The sequence below is a fragment of the Artemia sp. Qi Xiang Cuo genome, chromosome 2 (genome assembly GCF_049724085.1).
Source record: "Artemia sp. Qi Xiang Cuo chromosome 2, ASM4972408v1, whole genome shotgun sequence".
NCBI lineage: Eukaryota > Metazoa > Arthropoda > Branchiopoda > Anostraca > Artemiidae > Artemia > Artemia sp. Qi Xiang Cuo.
The window spans coordinates 61984437-62002661 of NC_142795.1; the positions used below are offsets into that span (position 1 = coordinate 61984437).

An 18225-nucleotide genomic window follows, 5' to 3' on the forward strand; every position below is an offset into this window, starting at 1 on the left:
AAGAAAAAGGGGAGCAATAGAATCTGTTCTAACTGCAGAGGCATAACGCTTCTTTCAGTGCTTGGAAAGTTATTTGCTATGAACCTGCTGGATAGATGCACGGATATCCTCCGAAGAAAGAGGAGAGCCCAGCAGGCTGGGTTTATGCCCGGGAGTTCCACTGTAGAACAGATCTTTACTATGCGCCAGCTAATTGAGAAGACAAACGAATTTGGGATAAAAGTCTACCTAGCCTTTGTTGACAAGGCTGCGTTCGACTCGGTGGATCGCAACTCGCTCTGGCTGATTTTTCGATCTACTGGGATGCCTGACAAATACTGCAAGCTGTTTGAGAAGCTCTTCGAAGAGATGGAGAGCTGCATTCAAGTCAATGGCAAACGGAGCACGCCAGTCGGTATCAAAAGCGGTGTTCGCCAAGGGTGTTCTGCTGCCCCGGAGCTTTTCAACTGCGTCACAGACTAAGTCATGACACGAACTACAAATCGCCTGCCCTTTGGTCTGCAGTTTGGAGATCGGGTTCTGACGGATGCCGACTTCGCAGATGATCTTGCTCTCGTTTCTGACTCAATTGACCAATTGACTGACGCGCTGGAAGTCCTACAGGAAGAGGCAGCAAAAGTGGGGTTGAAAATCAACTGGCTCAAAACTAAGATAATGGCAATTGAGCCCCCGAGCCCTACTCTCAGGTGGTTCGAACGCCTCCTACGTGTGCTGACGACAACCCCAGCCCGAATAATCTATGATCTCGACCCAAAAACTCATGGCTGGTCCCGCCCGAGGGGCAGATCCCAGACCAGGCGGAAGGTTAGTCTCAATAAACTCCTGGAGATGGCCATTATTGCTGTGGACGAGGCCCCAATCTTAGCACCAAACCGGTCAGCCTGGAGGAGCTGAGTTGCGACCCTCTCTACGCCACCCCCAACGCGGCAGGAGCCCTAAGTTAAGTCAAGTAAGTCAAGAAAGAAATTGCCTTATGTAAAAGTAAAGCAGGACCTGTAACATTATGGTGGTAAGTATTCCTGGGAATTTAAAGGTGGCCCTCAAGAAGGAGGACAATTATTTCGTATGAAAGGAAAACTGAACTTTTGAAAATCAAAACAAAAGCAGTCCAACCACACAAGGTAAAAATGACGAAACTGTCGTGACCTTTTTATACGTTTACTATAAGCTTATGACATCAATTGAGTGGGGAAGGGTTTGAGGGGCTCCCCTGAAAGTGTTTTTCGTTTATATTTTGCATTTTTGTTGGAAGAAGGTGGAGTTGCCCGCACATTAAATTTTGAGAAATGCATTCTCCCTTCCCACAACTCCCATAAATTGACGTCAGTAGTTAAAGGGCAGGACAGGAAAACTTTTATTGCCATTTTAAAAGGTAATAGAAGAAAGTGGTAGAAGTCTCAGGCATTTGTAATCTCCCCTTTCTTACTTGGTTCTCGCCTCAGACTATTAGTTGAAAATAATCTAATGAAAATTAAATGTCCTATAATTTCATGCAGTACTCCACAGAAAATTATTGTGTTTAATTTTTATTCATGCGATTCCCAGAGTTTTCTCCTTAAATTTTGTGTGAAAAAATAAGCTTCGTTGTTTTAAAACAGATGTTTTTTCTTTTATCTGGGACCTCAAATGCATAATTTAAAAGATTCAAGAATTTTTACTGGCTGTAACTCCCTATACCCCCACGACAAGAAGGCTTGTGCTTGTAGATCATTGTCTACTTAGACAAAAATGTAATATATACCCTGTCCCTTAGACAAACACCAAAAGAAAATGTTTAGCAGCTAATTGAACTAGAAAGCTATTTAAAGCTAACTATATTTAAAAGTGACTTTGGTTACTCGGAAAGCTTTTGAAGTGCTTCATTGAAGGAGTCAAGAGTTTTCCTAATAATCAAATTAGGACTGGGGAAGGTGTTCAAGTTTCAATCCCAACAACATTTCCCCTAACCATTAGATTTATTCGCTTTACTCTTTGGCCTATAGTATAACTTATACTAATTATAATTTACATATACATCACCTTTATTCATTCGTAATCTTAAATCTTCTGAATCTTAAATAAATATCCCGTTTATTTGACAAATCTACTCGTAATTTCAGTTTAAGTATAATTCCTTCTTCGCATAAATTCTTTTCTAGGTACTTCCTTTCTGGTAGGCCTGTAGTTTTTTCTTTTGATTAATTTGATTAATTATGTTAAAGTAAGTGGCTTGTGCTAGATAATGTTAATTAATATAAATTAATACAGTTAAGGTTTGTATAAAGTAGAGATGAAAACATGGCGTAACTTGAGCATAAATTAGATCAAGAAATACTACAACCCTATCCAATATTTAGAGAAGGGGAGAAGTAACATTAGGAATTTGAACGTACCTTCTCAACTCCCTGATTTTAGCTAAGGATTTATTCCTGAAAGTTTCATTTGTTGAGCTCAGCGAATTTAAGACTTGGCAAAAAGCTGCCTTTCTGTATCTTCACTAAAGGTTTTAGGTTGCATAGGAACGGACTGCAACTTTTGTGTCTGAACAAAGAAGAGCTAAAAAAGGAGAAATCCGATGATCTTGTAGAGATCAACAGTTAATGGAGTTGGGTCTGACGACCTTGTATAGTGGGCCTATAGATTGAAACGTGTTTTTGCTGGTAATATGTATTGATTTTGGATAGTCAGGTGTATTATCTTACTTGTTTCAGTAAAAATAATTTCATTTAAAACTAGATGTTGTATTAACTATTGATTTAAAAAATAAGTAACTTGACTCGCTAGATGGTGAAATTAAATATTACATTGTGTAAATATGGCAGAAAGACTGAGAGTATGGAGTTTATTTTGAATCGCCTGTGGTTTGTTTTCTAGGTTAAATGGTGGAACTATAACAATCATTTCATTGGTCATCCCTGAGATCGTTTAATGCTCTTGGTTATATCTTTCTGTATGTATGCCCCTTTACTGGGAAACCAAATATCATTAAAGGTACGGACACTATATCACTGTTTTTGCAGGTCGCGTGATCAAAGCATGGGATTTAGGTGTGGCGACTATGAAACGTGGAGAAGTTGCAAGATTTTTCTGTAGAAGTGATTATGCCTATGGTGAAACTGGAAGTCCTCCACGAATTCCACCTAATGCAACACTCGTATTTGAAGTTGAACTATTTGACTGGAAAATGGAAGATATTTCAAAAGCTAAAGACGAAGGAATCCTCAGAAGAACACTTAAAAAAGGAGAAGGATATACATCACCTAATGAAGGAGCTCTTGTCAACAGTAACCTTTTCGTTTATTAAGTTTTTTTAAGCAAGTTAAGTGTGATTATACCCGGACGTTAAATTATGAATTGACAACAAAAAGATATTGCCTTTTTTAAACGTTCATGAAGTTTTGGATAAAAACACGAATGAAACATGAAAGCAATTTTGTATGAAAAAAAGGTTTTGAAAGATGTCCCACCCTGTTGCTGCTGACTTGACACATGCCCCACGGTATATAATCGGTAGAATTCGCTAATGCAAAAATTTAGTCATTCTAATTCACTTGACAAAGGAAGAAGGAGAAAAAAAACGCCACTCAACAATATTAAAACTTTCTGCATAGATCTTATATAATTATGTTTAGTCAAATAAATAGCATTGCAAATAATCCTAAAAGCCAAATTTCGCTACTATATATTTTTATCAGCGGAATTTTTTTTTCTCATAATAATGTCTTTAACTGGAATTATTGTCGTTATAAGCTTTTTTGTGTTCTTCTGTAATTCTATATAGATTACACATATAGGGTTGATAGTACTGTTTCTTTGTTTTTTAGAGTTGCTTGTGAACATTGTTATTCAGTATAAATAGTCTGTTCCTGGCACATACAAGCAGCAAGAATTTCCGGAAAGGAAAACGAGCAAAAATAGGGTTTTTAAAGGCCAAATGAAAATACTGGGAAAAACACAGCAAAGCGAATATTTCGAGAGGACCTATTTATCCCATCTATATCAGAAAAATCTGCTCTTTCTAATCAGACACTTCTTTTACTTACAGCCCTTTGTAACAGAACTTCTTTTACTTCCATTATAGAGGTATTTTAATAGACAGAAATATGGGCTTTCCATGGGTGCCCCCCTTTCTCCAATACATGCTGATATCTTCATGGAAGACCTTGAAGAAAGGGCTATTTTGCAAAGTTTTTGTAAACCTGAATTTTGGGTTCGTTTTAAAGATGATATTTCTTATTCGTGGAAGCATGGTGACGAGTCTCTGGGTTCTTTTCTTCACTTGATCAACTCCTTGGATCCAAAACTCAAATTTATTCAGGAATCAGAGGTAGAGAGGCGTCTTCCTTTCTTAGATGTTCTGGTACACCGAAATGATGAATGTTTCGAGTGTGGTGTCTATAGAAAACCCACACATAATGATCGTTACTTAAATTATTCCTCTAATTATTCTCCTGCTGTGAAAAGAGGAGTTTTCACTTCTCTAGTTGATAGAGCATTGAAAATGTGTTCAACACGTTTCTTGGATTTAGAGCTCAACCACCTTAGAGATATTTTATTTGGGAATGGTTATCTAATTAGTTTAATAAATTCTGTAATTGCAAAACGCATTAAAAGATTATCAGATAGTTCCACAGAAAACACAAATCAAAGGGAAAATTCAGTTTATCTTGGTCTCCCATACGTTAAAGGGGTTTCAGACCACATTTAAAAAAATCTCAGGAAAAATAACATTTACACTTACTATAGACCCAGAAAAACTATCAGGTCCCAAATTTATCAAGGTAAAGACCCTGTCCCGACAGGTGAAAACTCCGGTGTCTACAGAATTCCTTGTTCGTGTGGTCTTTGGTATATCGGAAGAACTGATCAGCGACTCACGGATAGATTAACTCAGCACTCTAGTTCAATAAATAATACACTTAAAAAGCGGAAAAAACCAGAAAGTTTTGACACATTTTTGAAAACCCAGACAATACTATTTTGTTTAATCAAGCCAGCCTAATTTCGCATGACAAAGGTATCGTCCATCACTACAGATAAGCTGTTGAAATTTCTAAATACCAACATTTAGGTCTAGCTTTGAACAGAGATTGGGGTAATTTAAGAATAAACGAGTCATATTTCGGTTTTCTCAAAAGAGAAGCCTATATTTTAGTAATCCCTGAAATAAACCTTGAACCACTTTCCCAGACATCTAATCAAACACTTGCACAACCCCTTAGGTCTCAAAGGGTGTCTGCCAGAAATGCAATAATTAGAATCCGAAATGCGATGAATTAGTTCAACTCGTTTGATTGCCTGCTTATGTTGTCTGTAGGCTAGGGCATTGTTTTCTATTCTTTTATTTCTCTGCTGTTTAATATCATCCTTCGATGGCACTTCTGCACTTTGGATGTTTTGTAAAAATCATGCATCTTGGTAAACTGCTTACTTGTATTGCTGTTTGATGTTTGTTTATAATTACTATAATTTTTGGCTTTTATTGAGTTTTATTCATCTTTTAAGTTTTTGGTTTTTTCTTTGGTTCTTTTCACATTGACTTTCTGCGTTTGTTTTTTGTTGTTTTTTTTCTTCGGCACTTTCCTTGGATACATTATTTTGTTTTGCTCTGAAGAAGAGGGGCGTTTGTCCTCTCGAAATATTCGCTTTGTTGTGTTTTTTCAATATTTTCATTTGGCCTTTAAAAACCCCATTTTTTCTGGTTTTTCTTTCTTTATGTTATGTCAGGCCAATGTGGTTTAAGAAATTATCTTCCTGAAAGGCTCAGTGTCCCACGTTAAAATTAAAAAAAAATCGGTGAAATGTATTGCGGTAGATCTTTCTATTAAATCTATTAGGACTCTGAACTTAGTTTCATGTTTGTTGTATTTCTATTGTATGTTCTATTATGTTGGTGAACGAATCTTGTCATTTTAGAGATTCACGGCTCTTACGAAAGTTCAGTTTGTCGCAAAGTAAGGCGTTTAGGTTAATTTTGTTTTTGAAAATAACGCTAAATAGTAGCAAAGAGTAGGATATTTTGGCGTCAAAAATCTTTATATTAATAAGCTTCAGGTAAAATTTTCCAGAATATCTATCGAAATTTTGCTATGATGTATGACTTAGGTAGCAATTTTCTTTTATTTAGCCCAGTATTTCATTTTTTTTTTTTTTTTTTTTTTTAAGCACAAAGACTCACAATTTTTAGGATTATTGTATGGAAAAAAAACGCGAAAAATAGAATGGGAGAACAAAGGAAAAAAAGAATAATTTAATTGTTTTTTTATAAAAGAGATAGAGATAAGTGTGCCGATTATCCCCCTTCCTTCTAATTCTTTATTTTTTTACAATTTCCTAAATTTACTGGAGTTTTCCATATATTTTACCTGATCCTATTGTTTTCTTTTAAGCTTTGCCCCAATAGGAACGTCGTCCTCTTCCCAAGAAAAATTCTTGGCTCCACTCGCTTGCCCTTCGATATTTTTTCCCGTAATTTTCTAAATATCTTGTATTCTATCTTATTTTTAGAAATTTAGTTTAGTATTGTTAATTCATTATTTGAAGGACCTCACTTGGGATTTTTGTATTGAACTTTCAGAAGAAGAAGAATGATTATTCGTAAAGAATTTCTTACCAAGTTTTCTAACTTACAGCTTGTGTCAGAATGCTAGGGCGTATCTGCTGAGCAAAACTTCTTACGTTTGGTGTTTATTTCGCAATAAGACTGTCAAAAAGTATAGGTTTTAGTACTACTACTACTACTAAATTATTGCAGTACCTAGCCGCCTGAGGCCAACACAGCTATGCACGCTCCTCCAAACCAAACTTTTCAAAGCCTCCCTCTTTATACCCTCACAAGAAATTCTCATTTCCCTTAAATAATTCCTTACGACATCCTCCCACCTCATTTAGGGACGAACTGCTTTTCGTCTGTCCCTAGACGGTTGTCCGACAAGGCCAATCTTCGGTAAGCTGTCATTCTTCATCCGCAGATCGTGTCCTAGCCATCTCAACCTTTCTCTCTTTATAGCCCTAGGAAGCGAGATTGAACTACATTTTTCTTACAGTATATTGTTTGATGTACGATCAGTCGGTCGGGTACCCAAAACAATCTATTGGTAATTTCTCCGGAAACCATCTAACAAAGTCTCCTCCGTTCTTTGGTGCGCCCACGCTTCAGAACGAAATTTTGCCACTGTCATCACTGTAGATGACGATGATTTTGCAATCATCGATGCTGATTTGCCGAAGACTTAGCCATTCTGGCGGACTCCATGGAGCAGTTGCTGGAAGCGCTTCGAATCCTACAAGAAGAGGCTGCAAAAGTAGGACTGCAGATAAAGTGGATTAAAACGAAAATAATGGCCATAGACCCATCCTCCCCTGCTGCCAATCCTTCAGTTAGCCTGGATTGCACCACTAGCATCGAAGTTGTCCAAAGGTTCACCTACCTGGGCTCCATAATTTCTTCAGATGGCTCGCTTCTTTCTGAACTACAAGTGAGAATATCCAAAGCGTCTTCTGCCATGAACAGACTGAACCGTCACCTCTGGCGAAAACCAAACATCAGTCGCACAACGAAGCTGCGGATTTTCGACGCCCTCGTCGGCTCTGTGATTCTCTATGGGGCAGAGACGTGGCAAGCTTCAGCCGTAACCCTTAAGGCAATTGATGTTTTTCAGTCGAAGAGCCTGAGGAGGATCGAAGTTTTACGATGGCTCGACTTCGTCAGCAATGAGAAGCTGCTGCAGCTCACCAAGCAGTCTCGGTTTTCGACCCAAGCAGCCGAGCGAACACTACGATGGTTCGGACACCTACTTCGAATACCTACACACGTACCTGCGAAAACGAACCATGACTTCGACCCTGTCAAATCCGTTTGGAAGCGACCTCGCGGCCGACCCAAGAAACGATGATCTGACAGCCTGCACGAGTTCCTGACGATGGCAAATATCAGGTTGAGTGATGTGCAAACGCTTGCCATGGACCGAAGTGGATGGAGGAGGCAGACGTCTCTCTCTACGCCGAGCAGCGCCCGGCAGGAGACATAAGTCAAAAGTCAAGCCATCACTGTAGATTCCAATATTCTATTCTTGGTTTGCAGATTTATGTTTCAACTGTGAAAAAAACCCTGGTATTTTTCAGGAAAAAAAACAGTTACAAGTATCCAGGATGAATTACACTCTTAAACCGTGAAATTGAACGACAACTAGAGAGAACTGATGGAATTTTGTTTTTATGTGCTTGTGATCAACCGTAGTCATTAAATTATAGTGAACATGTCAGATGTGCAGCGCTTGTGACAGTGATACATGCTGATCATAAAAATAACTCAATTAACTCGATTTGGTTAGTTCTTATTTTTAGATTAATAAGCCGATGCTAATAAACTGAGCTGTATTTGAGTCGATCAAGACAGGCCCATGACGAGATTTCCAACTATTTTGAACAAGGTTTTAATTTTAAGGTAGCACTGTGTCAGAATCTTCGACTGATATTCCTGAGCAGTATTTGAGTCGATTGAGGCAGAACTATGATGAGATTTCTAACTATTATGAACGTTGCTTTAATCTTAAGGTAGCATTATATCAGAATCTTTGGCAGCTGACATTTCATCATTCACTAAATGAAATGTTTCGAACGGGGGGGGGGGGAGTATTTGTGTCAGGAAAATTAATTATCGCTAATTTTCTATTCGATCTATTACCCCTGTTCAGTAGACGATACTTACATTTAGTATTTCTGTCTGATGATTCCAACTAATTAAATAAAACTCTTGCAGTTCATATAGTCGGGAGGCATAATGATATCCAGTTTGATGACAGAAGCGTTCAATTTAACATCGGTGAAGGCTCAGAACATGATATACCCGAAGGCATTGAAGTAGCTCTTGAAAAGTAAATCTTTCTTCTGCTTTTATTTGTGTATTTTCATTTAGACCAAGGTAATTTTGTGGAAGAAAGTTCTAGGGTAATAGTGCGATTTTTGGACCCTGAAATAGCTTTTTTGGACGTTGAAATAGCTTTTGCAGAAAGGTGGATATATTCCTTCCTTTTTGAAATTATATTCCTAGAAAAAAAGTTGCCTTGCAATGTCCCTTGTCAGCTTTGTAGAGTCTATTGTCTTCCGAATGTTCAACATCTTATCGTTATTTTATCCGTGCCCCGAAGTTCCTTTTTTTCTTTACTTTAAAAAAAGACTAATCGAACGTACAACTTTTTCCGTTGGTTTTTAGTTAGCATTTCTGCTTCACAGATATTTCAATCACATATACAGCGATCGTCATCAGCAGAAATACTAAAGTATTAAAATTGAAACCAGCAAATTTATACAAAACAAAATAATTAACTTCCGGTTCATTAACTAGATTTTTTTCTGAAAGAGTTCAATAAACTACTGATTTCTATTTCTACTGATTTCTGTTTCTACTGATGGCCATCACTGTATATGGGGTCGAAATATCTAGACTTCTGTGCCTGTTTTCGCTGTCTAAATAAATGGACTCATCCCCATTTGAACGTTTATTTGTTTGTGATAGAAAGACAGTGTCGTCTGGGAAAAGGATACCTAGTTTAAGGTATTACTTCGAAAATAACCTACACCTTATTATAGATCTGACTAATGTGCTATTGAATGTTAGTATGATTGAATTTGTGTATTTTTTGCCACAATGTTGAAGCTGGTGCAAACTTAAAAAAAATTTTTTTAATAAATAATGAATATCGTTTTACAGATGGCAGTTCTTTTTTAGTTCCTTTGCTTTTCTTTCATTGTACTGTTTTGTCGTGAAGACGAAAAGCCATATGAAGCTGTGACCTTCAGGAATAGTTTTAGGAACTATTGACTTCTAAGCTAAACGTCATAAGGTTTGAGTGTGTTTATGACTCTTTTGGTCTAAAAGAACACATTTTTGCAAAACTGTGATCTACCACCAAGCTTAAAATGAATATGAATTTGTCCCTGTTCTAATGGGATAATTTTAAATCCTTCTATGTTGAAATTCACCTCAAGAACAAATTTCTAGATATGACCCTTATCAGATATCAGAATTATTCGTCCTAAATATCTAGAATAGTACCAACCATCAATCACGTGCCTATTCTATAAGTTGGGATATCAAGATGAGGCTAAAAAAATGGGCAATGTCATATGTCTCAAAATAAAGAAATCTAAAAAGGAATTTGGTGCTCAAGTGGTTAACAAGCTTTGGAAGTCTAACCCCTCTAGATTCCACCAGAAGGTCCAGGAAATTATGGGACGGACTCGAAAGCAGCTGACAATCTACGGCTCTGATGGTGAACCTCTGAGCGCTGATATGATCAACACACGAGCTACCTGAAAATGGACCCTTGCACAAATTCCGATCATTCGCCCCCATGAAGTATGCGAGAAGCTCAAACGCCTGGACCTCAGGAAGAGTAGTTACCCTCTAGAAATTCCTATTGAGTTGATAGCTCATTGCTCTGAGGAGCTTAGTCATATTTTGGCTGCCTGTTTCAATCAATGTCTAATAGATGGTACATTCCCGGATTACTTCAAGACAGCCTATATAACTCCCATTCCTAAAATAAAAAAAAAACACTCTCACCTAACGATTTGCGCCTAATTTCAAAAACCCCGTGACTTTCCAAAGTGTTTGAAGGCTTTATCTGTGAATATTTATCTGGAGATCTTGAAGCTAATTTAGACCCTCGGCAATTTGGCTTCAGGCCTGGAACTAGTACTTCCCAGTATCTTGTATGTCTTCTTGACGATCTGATGAAACTTCTCGAGATTGAAGAGACACACGCAGAAATCTTTCTCAGTGATATAGTAAAGGCGTTTGAAAGCATCCAACACCTGATAGCTATTAACCGAGCTAAAGAAATGAGTGCTCGACAGTTTCTTCTGAGAATGGTTGCAAGCTTCCTGCACAATCGAAACCAATGTGTTTCACTCACGCAGGATGAAGCATCCAAATCCCAAGACATATGGCGCGAAGCACCCTAATGGCCAGTCTTAGGACCACTGATCTTTTCTGTTGTTTCTATCCACGTCCTAGAACAAATACACAGTTGCTGCAAGTTTTCTGACGACCTGTCAAGCCTATAATTACGTACATTAGTATGCCTAGCAGACAACATCACCACATCATCAATATTTTTCGAGCTAAAGCATAATCTTGAAGATGTAATGCTTTCTACGCCATATTCTACGTGTTAGCTTTTTAAAATCTGCAATTCCGTCCCAAGAAGACACTGGACTTACAACTAAAGATGAAATAAAAATCCTAGGAGTAATTTTCAAAAGCAACCTGAAATGGGATCCACATATACAGTCTATCCTCCAAAAGGCTTCCCTATGCCTAAAATTCTTTGCTTGCCTAACACAGTTCAATATCCAAATTTCCATTATGCGCAGTCTATACTGTATGTATGTTCGATCGCAAACCGAGTATGCTTGTCCCGTTTGGCACCCAGGTCTAACGGCTATCCAAACCGAAAAGCTTGAAAATATTCAGAAGCGGGCGAGCGAAATAATGCTTGGGGCTAATTATACATCCTATGAGGACGGCCTGCAGAAACTGAGGCTTCAGAAACTATCTGAAGGTGCCACGATCTCACGATGCGTTTCGGAAAAAAATGCCTAAGCTCTGATGTCCATCGCAAAATATTACCGGATTTCCAGGAATCACAGATCAGTCGTCCAAAAACACGTAGAGGAGCCCTCACTTCGTCGTGCCAACTCCTTTGTCCCCCACCCCGAAAGGCATCAAAAAGGTACCTATCATAGTTTGTTCCATACTTCGTCAACCACTATAATGAGGAACTATTTGAAAAGGAAATCTATAAAAAGTTGTCAAAAAGTTTATTTATTTTTATATTTATTTATCTGATCTCATGTGTTATATTTTCTTGTTGTTTGACGTCCGCTGCTAGCTATAAGATATTATGGAAATAAAGAGTTATTATTATTATTATTATTCAGCTTTTTATTGGGAACGGGAGCTGATTTAAAATAGAAGGAAAAACTGGCAAATTGTATTCAGCCTATTCAGCTTTCTACTGGGGAGGGGAGCTGATCTAGAACAGAAGAAAAAACTGGCAAATCGTATTCAACCTATTCAGCTTTTTATTGGGGAGGGAGCTGATCTAAAACAGAAGAAAAAACTGGCAAATTATATTCAGCCTATTCAGATTTTTATTGGGGAGGGGAGCTGATCTAAAACGGAAGAAAAAACTGGCAAATTGTATAAATTGTAATAGCTGATCATCAGGCTATCAAGTAAAAAATTTCATAAGAGGATACATTTTAAGGGGATACATCACCCACTCCTTGGATGCATTACAACATTCTATTTAAATTTACTTTATGTCACCATTTTTCTTTCCAAAATATTTGCTTTAAATTCTAAGGTTGTTTTGTCTCTGCTTTTTTTCTTCTTCCACTTTTTGCTGTCTCTTTTCTTCGTTACTGTCTGGTTCTATTTCTTGTTTCTTCTCTTTTTTGTATTTTTCTTATCTTATATTAAATAAAACTGGCTTTATATCAACTCTTTCCAGATTTAAAAAAAGTGAGAAGTCCTTAGTCAAATTGAGTCCTGCTTACGGCTTTGGATCCAAACCCATGGAGAAATTCAATTTACCTTCTAATGCAGATTTAGAATATGAAGTAGAGTTGAAATCTTTTGAAAAGGCCAAAGAATCATGGGAGTTTGATGTTGAAGAGAAAGTTGAACAAGCCAAGATTTTTAAGGATAAAGGAACACAGTATTTCAAAGAAGGAAAATACAGCCTAGCTAGTAAACAATACTCAAAAATAATCTCATTCTTGGAGTTTGAAAAGAGTAAGTACTAGAGTGCATTTACTTCTTATCTTTAAATAGCGTTTGTTCTTGTTTCTAGTCCCCAAGCCACAATATTGTCACATTTGTCAATAAAACGCTAATGTCTTTGATATACATTTCATATAAATGAAATGTGTTGGTATTTTATTTCAACGTCACAGTTGTACCGCAAAATTTGAAGTTGAAATTGGTTTGTAAAGCCTGTATCAACACTAATTTGTTCCCAAACTGGCGTTGGGGAAATTTTAAACTTTTACCCAAATTTTTACTTTTCCGTTTGCCAGATTTATGTTCTTCTTCTTCTGAAAATCAGTATCTGGAATCCAAAATGGACTATTTTTGGCTTCTAACATTTGTGGTGATGCTTTTATCATCAGTATCGCAGTAGAGAGAATATAATACAGTATCGACAAAGGCTATGCTCTCCGTTAAAAAAAGTGAGATACATTTAAAACCACACAAGATTCATACTTCACCTTCGCGTACGCCCGATTCTGATGTACCCGTTACGAGAAGCCTTTTGAAAAATCTGTTATTGTTTTTTTGTCAGACCACTAGCAACTGAACTAGGCTGTGATGACACGACTCAGAGCCTTGTGACGCGGTATCAAATGTGTTGCATGTTTGGAAAAAAGAAGTTCTACAGTGCATCAGTATAGTCTTGATGTAAAATTGATAGGCTAAACTTTTTTTTTCACGCTTGTGTTAAAACTTATTTTCTTCCAAAAACCCCATAAGTAGTAAGCATGGACACTGTTCTGTTTTTCAGAAGAAACTCAAACAAAATTAACAGGGCTTGAATGAAACAGATCCCCCCCCCCCAAAAAAAAAAAAAAACAGGGCTTGAATGAAACAGAACAGGTCAATCAAAAACAGAAGACCTGTTTCTGTTCTGTTTTTTGGTAAAAATAGTAAACAGCTGTTTTTGTTTTTAAAAACAGCTGGTGGACGCAGACGTCTTCCCCTCCAGACCATGATTTGCCCCTTCCCCCATCCTAATGTTCGGAAGCCATCTTAAGCAAAAGTATGAAAGAAGAAAAATGCACGGGGAAAAAACATTTTTTACTGCCAAATCAAATTTTTTTGTTGCCTCTTGGCTTAAAACAGCCTTTCAAGATTAATTATTTCCTAGCAAATGTATGTGAGAGACAAATCAAAAGAAAAACCATAGTTTGAAGGTAGTTTGCATATTTTGACGGCACTTCTTGCCAGAAAATACTGTTCTAGGCCATCTACTGAATTCATTCATTAATTTAATTCATTCATTTGGCAATTAAGTAAAATAAAAATTTCACAAATTCTGAATTTTGAATAAACTTAGACCCTTTGCGAATTGATGCAAATATAATTATAATTGCATTTTTTTTATTTTTTTTTTTTTTGATAGCTTATTTGAAAAATTCGGTCGCTTTACGGCAGAAAATACTTTCTCCAACCCAATAAATTAAAAACAAGTTTTTTCAACCGAAAGTAAGGAACAACATTAAAACTCAAAACGAACAGAAATCATTCCGCATATGAAGGAGTTGCTCCCTCCTCAATACCTTGCTCTTCGCGCTAAAGTTCTTAGCACTTATAAAAAACCTTCCTAATGTAATTAAACAGCCCTTGTATTTTAGAAGCAGTTCTTAAAAAAATGGGACATACAGTCAAAATTTTGCGCAAAGAGCAAGGTATTGAGGAGGGGGCTATCTCTTCATGTACGGAATAATTTCTATTCGTTTTGAGTTTTAATGTTGCTCCCTACTTTCGGTTGAAAAAAAAAGAACTTGTTTTTTTCAATTTAATATCTGATCGTTTTTCAAATAATGCCAGTAATTCTGGCTCCCCCTCCATAAGAAATTCAATCCCTTCACGGTAAATTCCTCCGTGGAAAGCTCCTCCCACATACAATAACCCCCTCCCTCTAAATTTCCTTCTGGATAATTCCATCCTCGCTCTCGCTGAAATCCCCCTCCCTTCTGCAATAATTCTCGCAGAAGATCAGCCTGAAAAATTCTGCATAGCATACTTTCATTTGAAAGAGGCTAGTTGCCCCCCCCCCCAATCTTTTTGGGCACTAAAACATTTAATTTTTTTCAAATGAGCCCTCTCCCAATTTTTTAGAACCATTGGTTTCATATGATCACCCCTAGGGGGAAAAAAACAACAAATAAACACGCATGTGTGTGCCTTCTTCTGACAAAATACAAAACTCCACATTTTTGCAGATAGGAGCTTGAAACCTCTACAGTAGGGTTCTCTGATACGCTGAATTTAATGGTATGATTTTCATTAAGATTCTTTGATTTTAGGGGATGTTCCTCCCTTTTTTGAAAACAAGCAAATTTTCTCAGGCTCTTTGCCCTTTATGGGTAACACTAAGCTTAATGAGTCTTATATGTTTAAGTTGATATATAAATTATATATTGTTACCACTTCAGACTTCTTTTTTAAGAAGACGAGTGAGCCTGAATCTACCACTATTTCAAAAGCGTAAATATAAAGAAATTCACTCCCCCCCCCCAGGATCTCTATAAATTTGCGCTACTATATTTATGCAAATAATGAAAGGAGAGAACCACGCTTCTTTACAATAGAAACGTGTAACCACTCTTCTTTACGATTTAAAATTACGATTTAAAACACTATTTTGTAAGTTTGAAATTCCCAAATACCTCATTCTAGTAGCACTAAAATGAAATCGAGAAAAGAAGGAAAACAGGTAGAAAAAAAATAGAAGCAGGACAAAATAGGTATTTTAAAAACAGAACAGAACAGGGAAATAAAAATATCTGTTTCTGTTTTTTTTTTGCATGATTAGCACTGAAACAGGAACTTTGAAAACAGAAAAGAAGCAGAAAACAGAAACAGTGCCCATGCTTAATAAGTAGAAGGACTAATTCCCTTTTAATTGGCAGGAAACAAAGATAATAACAAGAAAACAAGATCTGAAGACACAAAGAAAAGAAATTGGAAGGCTTGTGGGAGGTGTGAGTACTTGAGCTGCCTGAAAATAGTAGTTTGTCCTATGGGCTGTATAGTACCAATAGTACCAATCCTACTCGCTTTTGCTCTCTTCTGTACAAGATAAAACTACTACTAAACAAACTCAAAGTGTTTAGTTATCCACGAGAAATTCAGTAATAATTATATTTAGGCACTTTTCGTCTCATGTATTAACATTGGCTTTAAACAGTTCCTTAATATCCCCGGTTTATTTTTAGCCTACAAAATTGACGTTTGACATTATCTACCTGGTGTATCAACCTGGATCAATCAAGGATCACATGTTAAGTCTAAGGGACTAAGTCTCTTAAGTCTAAGTCTAAGTCTCTGGGCAATTTAATCAGAATCTACAATATGGCTGGTCACTTCATTTGACTATATTCTTTCCTTAATAGAATCAAAGAGTTAATCTTTATTCTAAAATGTAGTTCAATATCACACCCCACCCCCACTCCCAATATTCCCTAAAATTTTCCACTTAATACCCGTAGTTGTTCTTGACCCTTTGTTGATGCGCCCTTTTTACAACCTGGATGGACATAATGTCTTTTGATTAGCCCAACATTCTGCGAGAGTTTCAACTTAATACCCCCGGGTGTTCCTGATATCGCAGATACGCTCTTTTGACACCATCCATGCTCCTCATATCTTTTGATTTAGTTCAACATTCTCTGAAAGTTTTTCTCTTAACACCCTGAGGACCCTTTTGAAGACCCAGGATCAGACATGTCCCTCTTTCCCAACAATAAAACCTGTATGTAAACAATGATCAATTTCCATAATTTATAGACCTTGTCGCACGGGCTGTAGGGTGTCATATCATTCCCGAAATTAAAGCTATTGGACCTTTGGACTATTTTAAATAAAATGGTTGTTTTAAAGTTTTGATCAGATGCTTGAAGGAAGGTTGACTAGAATTGGCGTGGGGGGTGATTGGCTGGCTGCCCCCCCCCCCCCCCCAATCCTATTTGCCGCCTAAAATGGAACTGGAATATCCAATTTCCAATCGAATGAGCCCCTCAAAACGTTTTACAACTCCTTCCATGCAAAGTAGCCTGTGGGAAAAAAAAATAGTACACTGAAGCCATATCGATGTCATAATTTCTGTATGTATACAAGCTTCATGTATTTTGCAATCATTTTTGTAATTCAAGTGTATATTCTGCTTTCATACGTTTTACATCGCCTCTAAAAAAATGAATATAATAGCATGATTTTGATTTGTTATAACACCATCAAATTGTTATTTATACAATATATTTTTGACTTTTTTTTTTATTTTACAACAGATTGTTAGTTCAGGTGATAACGCTGTCAATATGTCTGGTAAATACAAGGTGTAATTAAGATTACATGTGGTGTAATCTTGTGGAGTAGCTTTTTGTCAATAGAACAGAACTTGTTATTGTAATCTTGTTCTTGCTCTGTAAAATCAGCGGTTCTTCCTTACTTAACACGTTTTTTAAATACTTTTTAAAATGTTCGGTTAAATTATGGGCTAGATTTAATTCTTTGCTAGGACGAACGTTCTATGATCCCTAGAGTTTGTTCCCTGATCTTTTGTGTAATCTACCATGTATTTAATCTATTTTCGAAAAAGGGGCTATACATCATTGATGAGCTAAAATTCTAAACTAACCAGTAATATGGTTATTCTTAAAATTATTCTAGAGTAGGGGTAGCCAACCCGCGGGCCGCATGCGGCCCCGCGTAAACATTTTTGCCGCCCGCGGGAATCATCAGACTTATATTTTGCGCCCTCATGATGCGCGCACATCTTCGAACATTACAGGTTCGATGTTTCATTCTTAACAATATTGTTAATCGATGTAAATAGTCCAAGCATTGTATTATTATGTTGTATAGCCCCAGTATTATCGATGTTTCATATTAAGCAAGTAGAGTTATAAAAACGCTGAATTACATTCGATCACATGCACTTGTGCATCGACAATTTAAGGATTTTCTGAAAGAAAATTGGATTCTGTGTACTTTAGTCGAGTCAGATGGTTAAGTCGTGAAAGATGTTTACAGTGATTTATCAGATATGTTAAGAAATTGATTTATTTATGAATGACAAACGAAAGTGCTTGCCAGAATTAAGTAATGATGAGTGGTTATTGGATTTATGCTTTTTAGAGGATATTGTCAACAAACTCAATGAATTAAATATATCATTGCAAGGAAAAGATAACCTCACAGTCGATACATTTAATCACATCAGAGCTTTTCAGAAGAAATTGCTGTTATTTGAATCACTATGGAAAATTAATAATACTCACCACTTTTCATTGTTGAAAGAATTTAAGAAATCAAAATGTAACAGTTATATCAAATATCCAAAAGAAATAAGAAAACTTGCAGATGCTTTTGAAAGCCGATTCAATAATTTAGAGTTGGAAAAAATACACCAAAATTTTTGAAATATATTCATCTCCTATTCATGTTGAAAT

The 18225-nt window shown here is 36.7% G+C and overlaps 1 protein-coding gene across 2 annotated transcripts in view; it reads left to right on the forward strand.

Annotated features, from left to right (window-relative positions):
* Nucleotides 1-18225, forward strand: part of LOC148955474 (peptidyl-prolyl cis-trans isomerase FKBP4-like) — a 60622-nt gene that overhangs the window by 26233 nt on the left and 16164 nt on the right. For both annotated transcript variants that reach the window (XM_089102375.1, XM_089102380.1), the window contains exons 3-5: nucleotides 3000-3263; nucleotides 8741-8855; nucleotides 12501-12784. In XM_089102375.1, the coding sequence (XP_088958501.1) occupies nucleotides 3000-3263; nucleotides 8741-8855; nucleotides 12501-12784 (663 nt within the window). The remainder of the gene's footprint in view (nucleotides 1-2999; nucleotides 3264-8740; nucleotides 8856-12500; nucleotides 12785-18225) is intronic.